Raw genomic sequence first — 13,138 nt, 5'->3', positions numbered from 1 at the left:
GCTGGCGCTGGTCGCTTCCTCGCAGGCTGCTCTGATGCCCAAAGCATTTTGCCCAGTTCGTGGCGTGTGTGGAGACTTGTATGATATCACACAAGGACAGTAACTGAGGGTCAAGTGATTGACATATTTTACTCACATTTAAGTTGTAACTTTTACCCAGTTAAAAGCAGAGAAAAATTTAAATAACCAAGTCACAGAAAGAACACTACAGTATAAACTCAACCAGTCGGTGGCAGCCTGGGGTGGGGGCTGAGTGCAGAGGGGCTCCAGGGAACTCCCTTGGGCCATGGGAATGTGCTAAAGTGGGATTGTGGTGACAGAGGCATGGCTGCATAAGTTTTTAATACTCATCAAACAATGGGCTTCAAAGGAGTAAATCTTACGTAGATTTCATCCCATCAACTGTTAGAAAAAAAATAATCAGGAGATCTGGAGGCTGGACTCAGTTCTAGATTGATTTAACTAGCAGCATTGTCTTTGTTAAAGCCTTTCTCCCTAGGTCAAGTCTTCAGTTTTCTTACCTCTAAGACATCCCAGGAAGACCTGGAGAGGGGGAAGCAGCACTAAGGAGAGAAAAGACTCGGTTTGGAGGTGCTGGTGCCTGGGGTAACTGAACGCCTCAGCAGGGAGGGCCCCGCTTCCTTTAAAGACACGGTGTAGAGAAGACGACGAAGAAGCGGCTGAGTCCATTTGGCCATAATTAACTGCACGCAATGCCATCCGCAGGGAGATAAGGTCTTTAGCTCTCAGAGAGGAGACAGGGCCAAGTTCAAAATGCTGCTACTACACAGCCCAAACCGAAACTGACATCGACGTTCCCTTGTCTCTTTTCAACATCTTTTAAGTGCAATTTCACATCTGAACCACACTTTCAAAGTGTGCAGGCATCCCTTCAGAGCCCACTGGTAGTCTTTTTAACAACTGGCACACTAAGGGACATATTTAAATAGAAAATACAAAACTCACAACTGTCACAGCCACACCTCCTCTGCTGCAGTCATGCAGGCGGGGACCAGTGTCACCAGACAATGCTCATGTCGACCAGGGCTGGCAGGGTCCCACTCACAGAGTTGCTGAGTGGAACCAACAGATCTAACAGGGCCCCACCCTTATGGCTCTGAGACCTTCTTCTGCCAATATACATCCACAATAATTCAAATTTGTCCACGTGCTCTTGTGCTAAGGATCAAATCCCACTGACTGCCTGCAGACGGGATTTTCTTTATAGAGCACTCACACCTGAACTCCATCGCACAGTTACTCAGAACACGAGGACTACACAGGCCATGTCCTCCACTCTACTCATGCTTCAATGACGCACAACCAGATATCAAATTAAGGAGCTGCTTCGTGCTTAGTGTACCATTCAAGGCCTTCCGCTGTCTGGCCCTGTCTCATTTTCAGTCCCATATCCTGTGATCCCTCCTCCTCAAATCCTTAGTGATAGGCAACTCTTGCCATTCCCCTCATGTGCAAAGCCTTCTGAGGCCTGCACTTCTGCACAAACCACCTCTTCTGCATGGAAGGAAGCAGGACATCTTGTCAGGACTGTTTCGAAAAGTGGAGCATTTAACAAGGTCAAATGTTAAAAACCTACTTTAAAAAAGTTTCCAGTAACACAATAAGACATCCTCAATTCCACCATAATTATAGCAGGCTTTCACTTTCTGTTTTACTAATTTCAAACTCACAGAGTTTTACAAACATGTTTGATTTACAAAACTGCCCCCCATTCCTTCCTCTTTCCCTGTGAAAAATTACAGGGGACTTTCTCCTTTACTTATTTCTGTATTACTTGAATTTTCAGTATTTTTAAAATAATTGAAAAAAGTAACCTTTTAGAAATCGCTCAGCACTGGGGTGACATGGTAGATGGACACTGTGGGTTGCTGCTTAGTTTTGCTTCGGTGGCTTTGGCCTTCTCCAGGCAGGTGTGGGACTGCGGAGGCCAACTCCCCTGTCAGAAGTCCTCCCATCCCCCTCATCAGTGATTGGTTAGGAGTCCTCACTGAGGCCCATAAAGGCAGGGCATTGGCATCTATGAGGGCTGCTATCAGTCCAGCCATGAGTTTAGGTCTAAACATTGGCCCAGTAGCCTAATGAAAGGACTTACATTCCATGGTTCAGGGAGAAGGGGCAGGGAGCTGGTGCTGGGATTTTCCCTGTCTACCAGTGGATGTTTAGGGTTGAAGAGAACTACCAGTCTTGTTCCTCACATTAAACCTAAGGTGCATTACTGAATATACTCAAAGAATTACATGTTATAACTGGATTTTCTGTACAATCTAGAGTTCACAGATAATGGAAGATTGCACTGTGATTCAAGTACTACCTCCCCTTCCCCCTGAAGCTGAATATAAATAAGTGCATATTAAGTAATGTAAAATGTTAAGCACACAACCCCTGTCTCCCAAGACCTGGCCTGGAAAACAAGCGGGAAGATGAACAGCTGAAATCCTACAATGATAAACATCAGGATTAAGGCATGAGGGGGCTCTCTCACACACAGAGAGGGATGATCAGGGATAGCCTCTTAGAAGGGGTAACCCTTGAGCTGAGATTTGACTTAAAATATGAATAACAGAAGGGCAAAAGGCAGGGAAAGGCTCTAGGCAGCAAAGAAAGAAAGAATGCAGTAAACAGAGGAAAGTTCTTTTTAACAAATGGTGCTGGGACAACTAGAGAACCACATGCAAAAGGATGACCCTGGACCCTGACCTCACACTGATATCGTTTGGATCTGTGTCCCCACCCAAATCTCATCTTGTAGCTCCCATAGTTCCCATGTGTTGTGGGAGGGACCCAGTGGCAGATGACTGAAGCACAGGGGCGGGTCTTTCCTGTGCTGTTCTTGTGAGAGTGAATGGGTCTCACGAGATCTGATGGTTTTAAAAACGAGAGTTTCCCCACACAGTTTCTCTCTTTTGCCTGCTGCGATTCATGTAAGACATGACTTGCTCCTCCTTACCTTCTGCCATGATTGTGAGGCTTCCCCTGCCACGTGGAGTTGTGACTACAATTAAACCTCTTTCTTTTGTAAATTCCCCAGTCTCGGGTATGTCTTTATCAGTAGCAAAAATGGACTAATATGCCACATACGAAAATTAATGCAAAATGAATCAAAGACCTAAATGTAAGAGGTAGTACATTATAAACACACTAGAAGAAAACTTAGGACTAAGCAGTGGTTTCTTAGATATGACACCAGAAGCACAAATGACCAAAGGAAAAATAGGTAAATTAGAATTAAAGACTTTTGTGCTAAAAATGATACCATCAAGAAAGTGAAAAGACAACTTAGAGAGTGGAGAAAATACTTGCAAATCACATACCAGATATACAGGACTGGTATCCAGAACACAGAAAGAACTCTTACAATTCAAGAATAAAAAGTCAAATAACCCAATTTAAAAATGGGCAAAGGATCTGAATGGGCATTCCTCCAAAGAAGACACATATATGGTCAATGAGAGCACATGGAAAAGATGCTCAGCATCATTAGATATCGGGGAAGGGCAAATCAAAACCACAATGAGATATCACTTAACAGCTATCAGGATGACAGCAGTAAAAAAGGAAAGATAATAACAAATGTTGATAAAGATGCGGAGAAACTGAAATTCTGGTACCTTGCTCACAAGAATGTAAAATGATGCAACCATTTTGGAAAACAGCTTGGCAGTTCCTCAAAAAGCAAAACATCGTTACCATATGACACAGCAACTATATTCCTAGTATATACATAAAATAACTGAAAACAGGTACATAAATACTTACATACACATGTTCACAGCAGCATTATGCATAATAGCCAAAAGTCGACCCAACCTAAACGTCCACAAACTGATGAATGGATAAACAAAATGTGGTATATCCATACAATGAGGTATTATCCAGAAATAATAATGAAGTACTGATACATGCTACAACGTGGGTGTACCTTGAAAATATTACCCTAAGTGAAAGAATCCAGTCACAAGAGACCATGAAATGGATAACATGAAATGTCCATAATAGGCAAATCTACAGAGACAGAAAGTAGATTACTGGTTGCCTAGGATTTGTGGGGAAGGGGAAATAGGGAGTGACTACCAATGGATATGGAGTTTCTTTTTGGGATACTAAAAACCTTCTAAACTTAGATCATGGTGATGGCTGCACAATTCTGTAAATCACTAAAACCACAGTGTATTGCATAAAATCACTGCACTGTCTCCCTTTTTTTTCTTAGTGTCTCGTTCTGTTCTGTTGTACAGGCTGGAGTGCGGTGGCGTGATTATAGCTCACTGTAACCTCAAACTCTTGGGCACAAGTGATCCTTCCGCCTTAGTCTCTGGAGTAGCTGAGACTACAGTTGTGAGACACCACACAAGGCTAATGTTTTTATTTTTAATAGAGATGATGCCTTGGTATGTTGCCCAGGCTGGTCTCAAACTCCTGGCCTCAAATGATCCTTCCTGCCTCAGTCTCCCAAAAAGCTGGGATTAGAGACAAGAGCCACCATGCCCGGCTGTACTGTATGCTTTAAATGGGTGAAGTATACGGTATGTTAATTATATCTCAATAAAGGTGTTTTGAGGACAGGGCATGGTGGCTCATGCCTATAATCCCAGCACTTTGGGAGGCTGAGGCAGGAGGATCACTTGAGTCACTTGAGTACAGGAGTTTGAGACCAGCCTGGGAAACATAGTAAGACCCTGTCTCTACAAAAAAAAAAATTTGGCAGGTATGGTGGTACACGCTATAATCCCAGCTACTCGGAAGGTTGAGGCCACAGTGAGCAATGATCAGGCCACTGCACTTCAGCCTGGGTGACAGTGTGAGGCCCTGTTGAAAAGAAAAGAAAAGAAGCTGGGCACAGTGGGTCACGCCTGTAATCCTAGCACTTTGGGAGGCCGAGGCGGGCAGATTACCTAAGGTCAGAGGTTCGAGACCAGTCTAGTCAACATGACAAAACCCCGTCTCCACTAAAAATACAAAAATTAGCTGGGCATGGTGGCACATGCCTGTAATCCTACTCAAGAGGCTAAGGCAGGAAAATCACTTGAACCCAGGAGGTGGAGGTTGCAGTGAGCCAAGATTGTGCCACTGCACTCTAGCCTGGGAGACAGAGTGAGACTCTGTCTCAAAAAAAAAAAAAAAAGAGAGAGAGAGAGAGAGAGAAAAGCAAAGAAGAGAAGAGGTTCACCCAAGGACCTTTGAGGGGTTGAGTGTGCCTAAAATACATAGAGCTGGGACAATGGAGGTGGCACAAAGAGGTTGGAGAGATCAGTAGGAATCAAGTCATGAACGGTCTCATGGGCCAGACTAAAGAGTCTGGGTATTTTCCTGAAGGTAAAGGAGAGGCATCAAAGAGTTTTAAGGAGGGAAGCAACATATTAGATTCAAATTGTAGAATACGACTACTCCAGCCACAGCAGGGCATCGCTGGATGCAGGAAGGCAGGTGAGGAGACGCACAACCAGGGAAACGGGAAGAGCAGGAGACTCTAAAGGGCAGCCCTGGCTCACTACGCCTTTCCCTGGAATGCCAGGAACTATGTATTTTTACAGACACAGTCCCTACTCTCAAGTAACTTATATTTTAGATGGCAGGATGAGAAGCTCACATGAATTAGGATAATACCGATGGACTCTGGCAAGCTTCAGAGGAGCCTGGAAGTAGCAGTGAGGTTCAGTCTGAAAGTCACTGAGTTGGGGACTGGTGGGGCTGCATGCAGGTGTTCTCTGACAGCCTTCTGACTGAGACAACTCCACCCAGAATTCAGAACTGGGAAAGCCCCAGGTTACGAAACCAGCCTCATTTTCCAGTCAGGCCCTGGCGAATTGCTGAGAACCATAGAATCTCAGACTTGGAAGGGATCAGAAAGGTCCCTGAGCCCCTCCCTGTCTGATGTCTGAATTCTACCTATAGGACCCCTGGCTTTCTTTCTTTCTTTTTTTTTTTTTTGAGACAGAGTTTCACTCTTGTCGCCTAGGCTAGAGAGAAATGGCACCATCTTGGCTCACTGCAACCTCTCCGTCTCAGGTTCAAGTGATTCTCCTGCCTCAGCCTCCTGAGTAGCTGGGATTACAGGTGCCTGCCACCACGCCTGGCTAATTTCTGTAGTTTTAGTAGAGAGGGGTTTCACCATGTTGGCCAGGCAGGTCTTGAACTTCTGACCTCATGATCCACCCACCTTAGCCTCCCAAGGTGCTGGGATTACAGCTGTGAGCCACCACATTCGGCCAGACCCCTGACTTTCTTAAAGACCTCCAGAGAGTCACCACAAAAGCGGTCTGTTTATCCCATCTTTGGATGCCTGGGACTGTCAAACCTTTCTCCTTTGAGCTTGGCTGCCACCCCCTGATACAGAGCTCTGCCATTAAGGCCACCTGGGCACGCCCATCCTTCTGTGGCCTGTATCGGGGGTTACAGTTCATTGACACTGACCGCCATGTGCCCTGCACCAGGTCTTCTCTCCTTAAGGCTACACAGATGTTCCTATCCCTTCCATGATTCCTCAGGGAGCTGATCTTGAGTTTCTCCTCTGCTCATTCTCAGAAATCACTAGGATTCCTTAGGGGAGCCTTAACAAGTAACAGCCTAACAACCAGAGCACTTGACTGACCGTTGCAAAGACAAGCAGACCATGTGGCTTAAGTTCAAAATGATCACAGGAAGCCGGGGCACAGGTTGACACATGGCCCTGACTGGACAGGAAAACTACCAAGTTGATTTCCCCCAGGGTATTACTAAAACACACCTTCTCCACCCTGTGCTTGTGGAACAGTCTGCTTGGCCTTGTACAGGAAAGCTCACCTCTCTCCTCAACTGACCCAGACTTTAGAAAAATCACTTTGCAGCCGGTCAGATGGTAATGGACAGGAAAAAGAGGATGCATACAGAAAGTGGAGAAGAGCAGCAAAGAAACAAAGGGAAGAGTTCCCTGCCCACCAGTCAGCCATACCAAGTGCCATCGTTTAAAGACTTTCTCAGGAGACAAAAACAGAGACCGGATGTCTAAAACCTTTATCCAAGAGAGCTGTGAAGGGACGTGGAATTGGAAAGGATGGGGGGAGGTATGTTTGCAAGGCCAGACAGTGCAGGAGGAGACGGAAACCTGAGCAGAGGGTACTGGGCACATCCTACTCGACCAAAGCAGATGTGTTAATGCTGATGAAATGACATGAGCCAAAACACCTGAGGACACCTATGCCGGGAAGGCTGGCCCTGCGACCAGCGAGAATCCGAGACTCAATAGTTTTGCAGAAGCCAAGCTATGCCTTTGCTAACTAAGCTCTTCATTTATTTGTTTATACCTGTCTGTACCACAAACAAAACAAAACAAAACAAAACAAAACTGGAGGCACTTCAAAGGATGCACAAATTAACGTAGAAACGTAAGAGTAAAAATTAGGACCAAGAAAGGAATTTTGTGTATATTGTCTCACTCAACTTCTACATTTCACAGCTGAGAAAACTGGGACTTAAAACAATCAAGTCACCTGCGTAGGGTTTCACCATTACTAAGTAGCAGTTAGATTTGAATTGAGGTAAAACATTTCAGCTCTTTCCTCTCTGCACCATGCTGCTTTTAACTTTGGGCTTCTCTGTGGACACTCCCTACCCAGGCAGACAGCAGAGTGGTCAGGAGCTCAGACTCTGAAACCACACCGCTGAGTTCAAGCCTGGGCTTCACCACGTACTGCTGCAGGTGACCCTGGGCAGGTTACTAAATCTCCCTGCTCCTCAGTTTCCCCACCTGTGAGATGGGGATGATTGTGCAACTACATCCCCAGGAATGTGATGAGAGTTAAATGAGCTAACATTGCTAATACACTTTTAGAACACCCCCTGGTACACAGGAGCACTAAACTACATTATAAACTAGCAAGCTAAACTAGACATTAACTTGGGTGAGCAGCTCAACCTTTCAAGCCATCATCTGTAAGATGGAGATCGTACTGGGATCTCTCCCAGTCACAATGACTAAATGAGATAATATATATAAAGCATCCATACATGTCAGTTATCATTCCTCCCATGCTAATTTATTTAAAATCATCTCTTCCTCCATCCTGGGCTAAATGTTATCGGATAATCCAGCAACTAAAATAATCAGTGAAATGAGCATTCGATATGTCACTTGATTTGGAAACATAAATGTAAGCGGAAAGAAAAATCTTGCAATGTAATGTGAATTCATTAAGATTAAAAATAAAACATAGGAAGGACAGATGATATTAAGAGACTTTCTGGCCAGGTATGGTGCCACATGTCTGTAATCCCAGCCCTTTGGGAGGCCAAAATAGGAGGATAGCTTGAGCCTAGGAGTTCAAGATCAGCCTGGGCAGCACGGCAAGACCCCATCGCCACAAAAAAATTAAAAAATTAGCCAGGCATGGTGATGCACACCTGTGGTCCCAGCTACTCAGAAGGCTGAGGTGGCCGTGTTCTTGCCACTGCACTCAACCCTGGGTGCAGAGCGAGACCTTGACTCAAAAAAAAAAAAAAAAAAAAAAAAAGAGGGACACAAGAAAACAAGAAGAGAATTTCTTTGTTGTTTACAGCATCAGGACAAATTAATTCCAAGAGGAGCCCTAGAGCCTGTTGGGTTGAGCCTACCTCATCCCCCATCCCAGCTGCAGTAAATGGGAGAAGGCTACTGTGGAGTAGTTAGTGGTAGGTTTTTAGAAGAAGGTTGTCTTTGGTTTTGGAGTGCTGAGATTAAGTGCTTTCCCCTCTGTGTTCAAACTTTTATTAACATATATTTGTAACACAGTAGACTAATGATATTATAATTTAAGCATATGCTTGGCAATGTTTTCATTTAAACCACACCAATGGGATATCTAACCTTTACACGGTCAGGGTCCACATAATGCATTTTTTTCATGTCACATTCTTCAGTAGTATAATTTAACTTGAGGATATAAAGGATCCACACTCCAAACACAAGCAATGTACATCTGGAAAAAAATCAATTAGGTATTATGATGTAGTCATGTGAGAATCATGAGATGCAATGTGAAACTGAAAACGGAATCCTAAATGAGTCTGCCTGCTATGCAGCATAAAACTACAATCTTTACGTTGACGTTGGGGTGAAAGGAAGGGGCCATTTCCTATTTTCCTGACAAGATAAACTAGTCATTTATGACTGTCTTTGTTATAAGCAAACACAGAATAACCTTTTTTTTTGCAAGGGCACTGTAACAAAACCTGAATCACAATGCCAATTATTGAACTTCAAATCAAGTAATAGACTTGAGCGATAGAATCTTGGCTTCAATCTTTTGTGACTTTAAAATTCTGTCAGTCCTTAAAAAAAAAAAAGAAAAAGAAAAGAAACAGTCTATTCATAGTACTTCTAAAGAATTCTACCCAGAAGTGAGGCTGACTGGGAAGTGAGATCATTAGTTACCCTTAAGATGATCTAAAAAATATTTTAAAACATCTGATAAATTCACACTATTATATGGTTTAATGCACACACACACACACACACACACACACACGACTTGGAGAAAAGAGCTGAGTCTAGTCTTAGTTTTAGAAATCTCATTTTTACTAAGTTCTCCAGTGACACAAACCACAAGCTAAAAAGTTCAAACCAAAGTTTAAGAACCACTGCTTTAAACAATTCTGTTCTTGAAAAAACAAATGTAAGAAATAATTAAAGAGAAAATAATCCATTTGCTAAATAAAGGGGCAGTTTTTTTTTTCCAAAAAAAGCATCTAGCATAATATACTATACATAATACATACAAAATAGTTCTTTTTTTTTTTTTTTTGAGACGGAGTCTCGCTCTGTCGCCCAGGCTGGAGTACAGTGGCCGGATCTCAGCTCACTGCAAGCTCCGCTTCCCGGGTTCACGCCATTCTCCTGCCTCAGCCTCCCGAGTAGCTGGGACTACAGGCACCCGCCACCTCGCCCAGCTAGTTTTTTGTATTTTTTAGTAGAGACGGGGTTTCACCATGTTAGCCAGGATGGTCTTGATCTTGTGACCTCGTGATCCACCCGTCTTGGCCTCCCAAAGTGCTGGGATTACAGGCTTGAGCCACCGCGCCCGGCCAAAATATTTCTTAATATTTGAGGATGAGAATACAATGAAGTGTTGGTGGGAGCATTTTTAAAACTTTAAAATTCTCATTTAAACAGGCTTGCCATGATAACTTGGACAAGCATCTTAATTCTTCCCTTGTGTACAATGGGATTGTGTACAATGATAAGTGAACAGGATGCTATCAATTTGTGTAAAAGTGGATTTGGGCAGGGGGCATGGCAGAGCACACACACACACACAAAATATTTCTCATATACACAAGAAACTGGTGACACTGGTTATCTTTAAGTATGGAGGGGAAATGGGGAGCAGGGATGAGAAGCTGTTTCACTGAGACTCTTTAATACTTTTTGGATTTTTAATCTTGTAAACCTAATATTACCTATTCTTCTCTTCAGCCCCAGAAAAGGTGTTACATTCAGTGAATATACTTCCCTTATTTTAGTTAAAAAAAAAAAGAAAAGAAAAGGGCGTGAAGGCAAGCCCAGTGTCTGTAGCATATATCAGACTGTGCCTTAATTCCCGGTGTGAGTCCACCTCACCTACAGCCTAAGCAGCACAGGACGCAGGTCTATCTCCCCTGCTGCCTTGTGGCTGGCGCCCAGCATGTCAGGCACGTTGTGGGCCTCAATAAATACTGGTTGGTGACTAAAGGGAGGCTGAATATCACATAAGCTTTATTCTTATAAATTTCCTTTTTTCCTACACCTCCTAAGTCAGTAAAGTGAGACAGAAGACTAGATTGCAAGGTTGGATTTCTATGTTTAGACATGAAAAAAGGGCAATTTTCAACTGGGTTTGACTGGTATACATGCTAAAAAAAAAAACCTGCCAAGTTCCTCCTTGATTAATTCTACCACTTATTAGCATGTAAGGGTGACCTGGCTCAAACACTTGTTATCGTTTTTAGTATTCGATATTTAATAGTATTCAAGTGCCTTCAGGGAAATTTAATTAACCATATTTTAGATTAACTTACAATAGCTAAGGGAAAAGCCCTCTTTTGTTAAATAAGGGCATGAAGAGCAGTGCACGGTGAGAGTTGCTCTCCCAGGCATCCAGGCCAAGGTACAGGGCCTGAGCAGCTACTGGGCACTGTGCACTTACCAATTATACAGTCAGCTGTTCAGGCCCACTCCAGCTGTGCACTCAGTCTTCACTCAGACGTGCCTTTGAATGAGCCTTTGACCAAGTGTGCCTCTCCAACATTAGCCATCTTGAGGCTCTCATTGAATTTTTCTCCTACTTCTACACAGTTGACCCAAAGCAGGGGGATCTACAGTCCCAGGGGCGGTACTTACTTGAGGATGTCTTTTAATAACAAGCTGGGTCTTCTCATCTTGCTTTGAGCTCGGGTGTACCATTGCAGGGAAGGCCTCGAGCAATCACTTCTCAGTTTCACATACGTGTACTCACTTGGCATTGCTGTGAAGAGAGGAGAAGAGGGAAGAGGGCAGTGGGGAGAAAGAGAGGGGAGAGTTAGGAGGATGGATTATGGTTTTCAAAGAGCCTTTATATGTTGCATCCATACCATGGAATACTATCCGGCAATAAAGAAGAATGAACTGTTGTTACATGCAATAAAGTGGATGAATCTAGAGGGAACTATGCAGAGCTGAAACCAAAATGTTACATACTGTATGATTTTTAACAACATTCTTTTTTTTTTTTTTTTTAAATTGAGATGGAGTCTTGCTCTGTTGCCCAGGCTGGAGTGCAGTGGCACCAATCTCGGCTCACTGCAACCTCTGCCTCCCAGGTTCGAGTGATTGTCCTGCCTCAGCCTCATGGGTAGCTGGGATTACAGGTGTGTGCCACCATGCCCGGCTAATTTTTGTATTTTTAGTAGAGACAGGGTTTCACCATGTTAGTCAGGCTGGTGTCGAACTCCTGACCTCGTGATCTACCTGCCTTGGCCTCCCAAAGTGCTGGGATTAGAGCCGTGAGCTACTGCACCCAGCTGATTTTTAACATTCTTAAAATGACAAAATTATAGAAATGGAGACCAGACTAGTGAGTGTCAGGGGTTGTGGCAGGGGAGGTAGATGTGGCTATAGAAGGGCAACACAAAGGGATGGAGATGTTCTACATCTTGACTGTATCCATGTCAGACTCCAGCTGTGATATTATACTATAGTTTTGCAGGATGCTACCAGTGGGGGAAAATGAGTAAAGGGTACACAAAATCTCTCTAGATTATGTTTTACAATTGCATGTGAATACAATTATCCTAAACTTTAAAGTTTATTTTTTTAAAAAAGGACTTTTACCTTTTAGAGCTACATACAGAAATATCTACAGATCAAAGAGCGAAAATGAGATCTGCTTCAAAAACTCAGGAAGGGGATAAGTGGAGGGCCGGGGAGAATAGATAAGACTAACTTTAAGTTGATAACTTACTAAAGCTGGGAGATGGGGACTAGGGCTCACTACACGATTCTCCCATTTCTGTGTATGGTTAAAATTCGTACAATAAAAAAGTTTAAAAAGAAAGTTACACTAAAAGCAGAAGTGTTACATCAAGAAAAAAGAAAAAATGAGAATATGGCAATTTAAAAAAACTTTTCTTAAAAAATATGTTAATTGTGCCTGCCTATTTATTCTTTTGAAATAATTTTATTAACAATTTTCAAGTTCTAAATAATATTCCAAAGGGTACTGTAGTAGAAATTGGTCTGTCTCTCCCATATGTTCACTTTCCCCTAACTCTCAACTTAATAGAGCTCTGGATTTTTAGTGGGGGCATAGTACCTCCCAGAATGAAGACTACATTTCCCAGCCTCCCTGGAGCTAGGACTCAAGACTAAGTTTTAGCCAATGGGATATGAGCAGAAGCATCCTGTGCAATTCTCAAGGTGCATCCCTGGGCATACTCTGGCTTCTCCTTTATCCCCTCTTCCTCCTGACTGAAATATGGACATATGATCTGCCACTCTGGACCACACAGACAGGACATTACTCAAGGATGGTAGAACGACAAGAGAAGGAGCTGGGGCCCCTTGGACAACCCCATAAGGCAGAAACCTGCCACTCTACTTCTGGACTGGTCTATGATAGAGGAATAAGCTTTTGTCTTGTTTAAGGAATTG

At 43.4% G+C, this 13,138-nt stretch overlaps 1 protein-coding gene across 16 annotated transcripts in view; it reads right to left on the bottom strand.

Moving 5' to 3' along the window:
* Positions 1 to 13,138, bottom strand: part of ST3GAL5 (ST3 beta-galactoside alpha-2,3-sialyltransferase 5) — a 79,374-nt gene that overhangs the window by 13,224 nt on the left and 53,012 nt on the right. For all 16 annotated transcript variants that reach the window (XR_013402375.1, XM_077958293.1, XM_077958296.1 and 13 more), the window contains 2 exons: positions 11,351 to 11,474; positions 8,840 to 8,951 (listed from right to left, as the gene is read on the bottom strand). Coding sequence is in view for 13 of the 16 variants with exons in the window: in XM_077958293.1 (XP_077814419.1) it covers positions 8,840 to 8,951; positions 11,351 to 11,474 (236 nt within the window). In the remaining 3 variants the exon portion in view is untranslated. The remainder of the gene's footprint in view (positions 1 to 8,839; positions 8,952 to 11,350; positions 11,475 to 13,138) is intronic.

The sequence above is a fragment of the Macaca mulatta genome, chromosome 13, assembly GCF_049350105.2.
Source record: "Macaca mulatta isolate MMU2019108-1 chromosome 13, T2T-MMU8v2.0, whole genome shotgun sequence".
In the NCBI taxonomy this organism is placed as follows: Eukaryota; Metazoa; Chordata; class Mammalia; order Primates; family Cercopithecidae; genus Macaca; species Macaca mulatta.
Note: the sequence above shows the minus strand (reverse complement) of the source record. Positions and strands in the feature narration are given on the sequence as shown.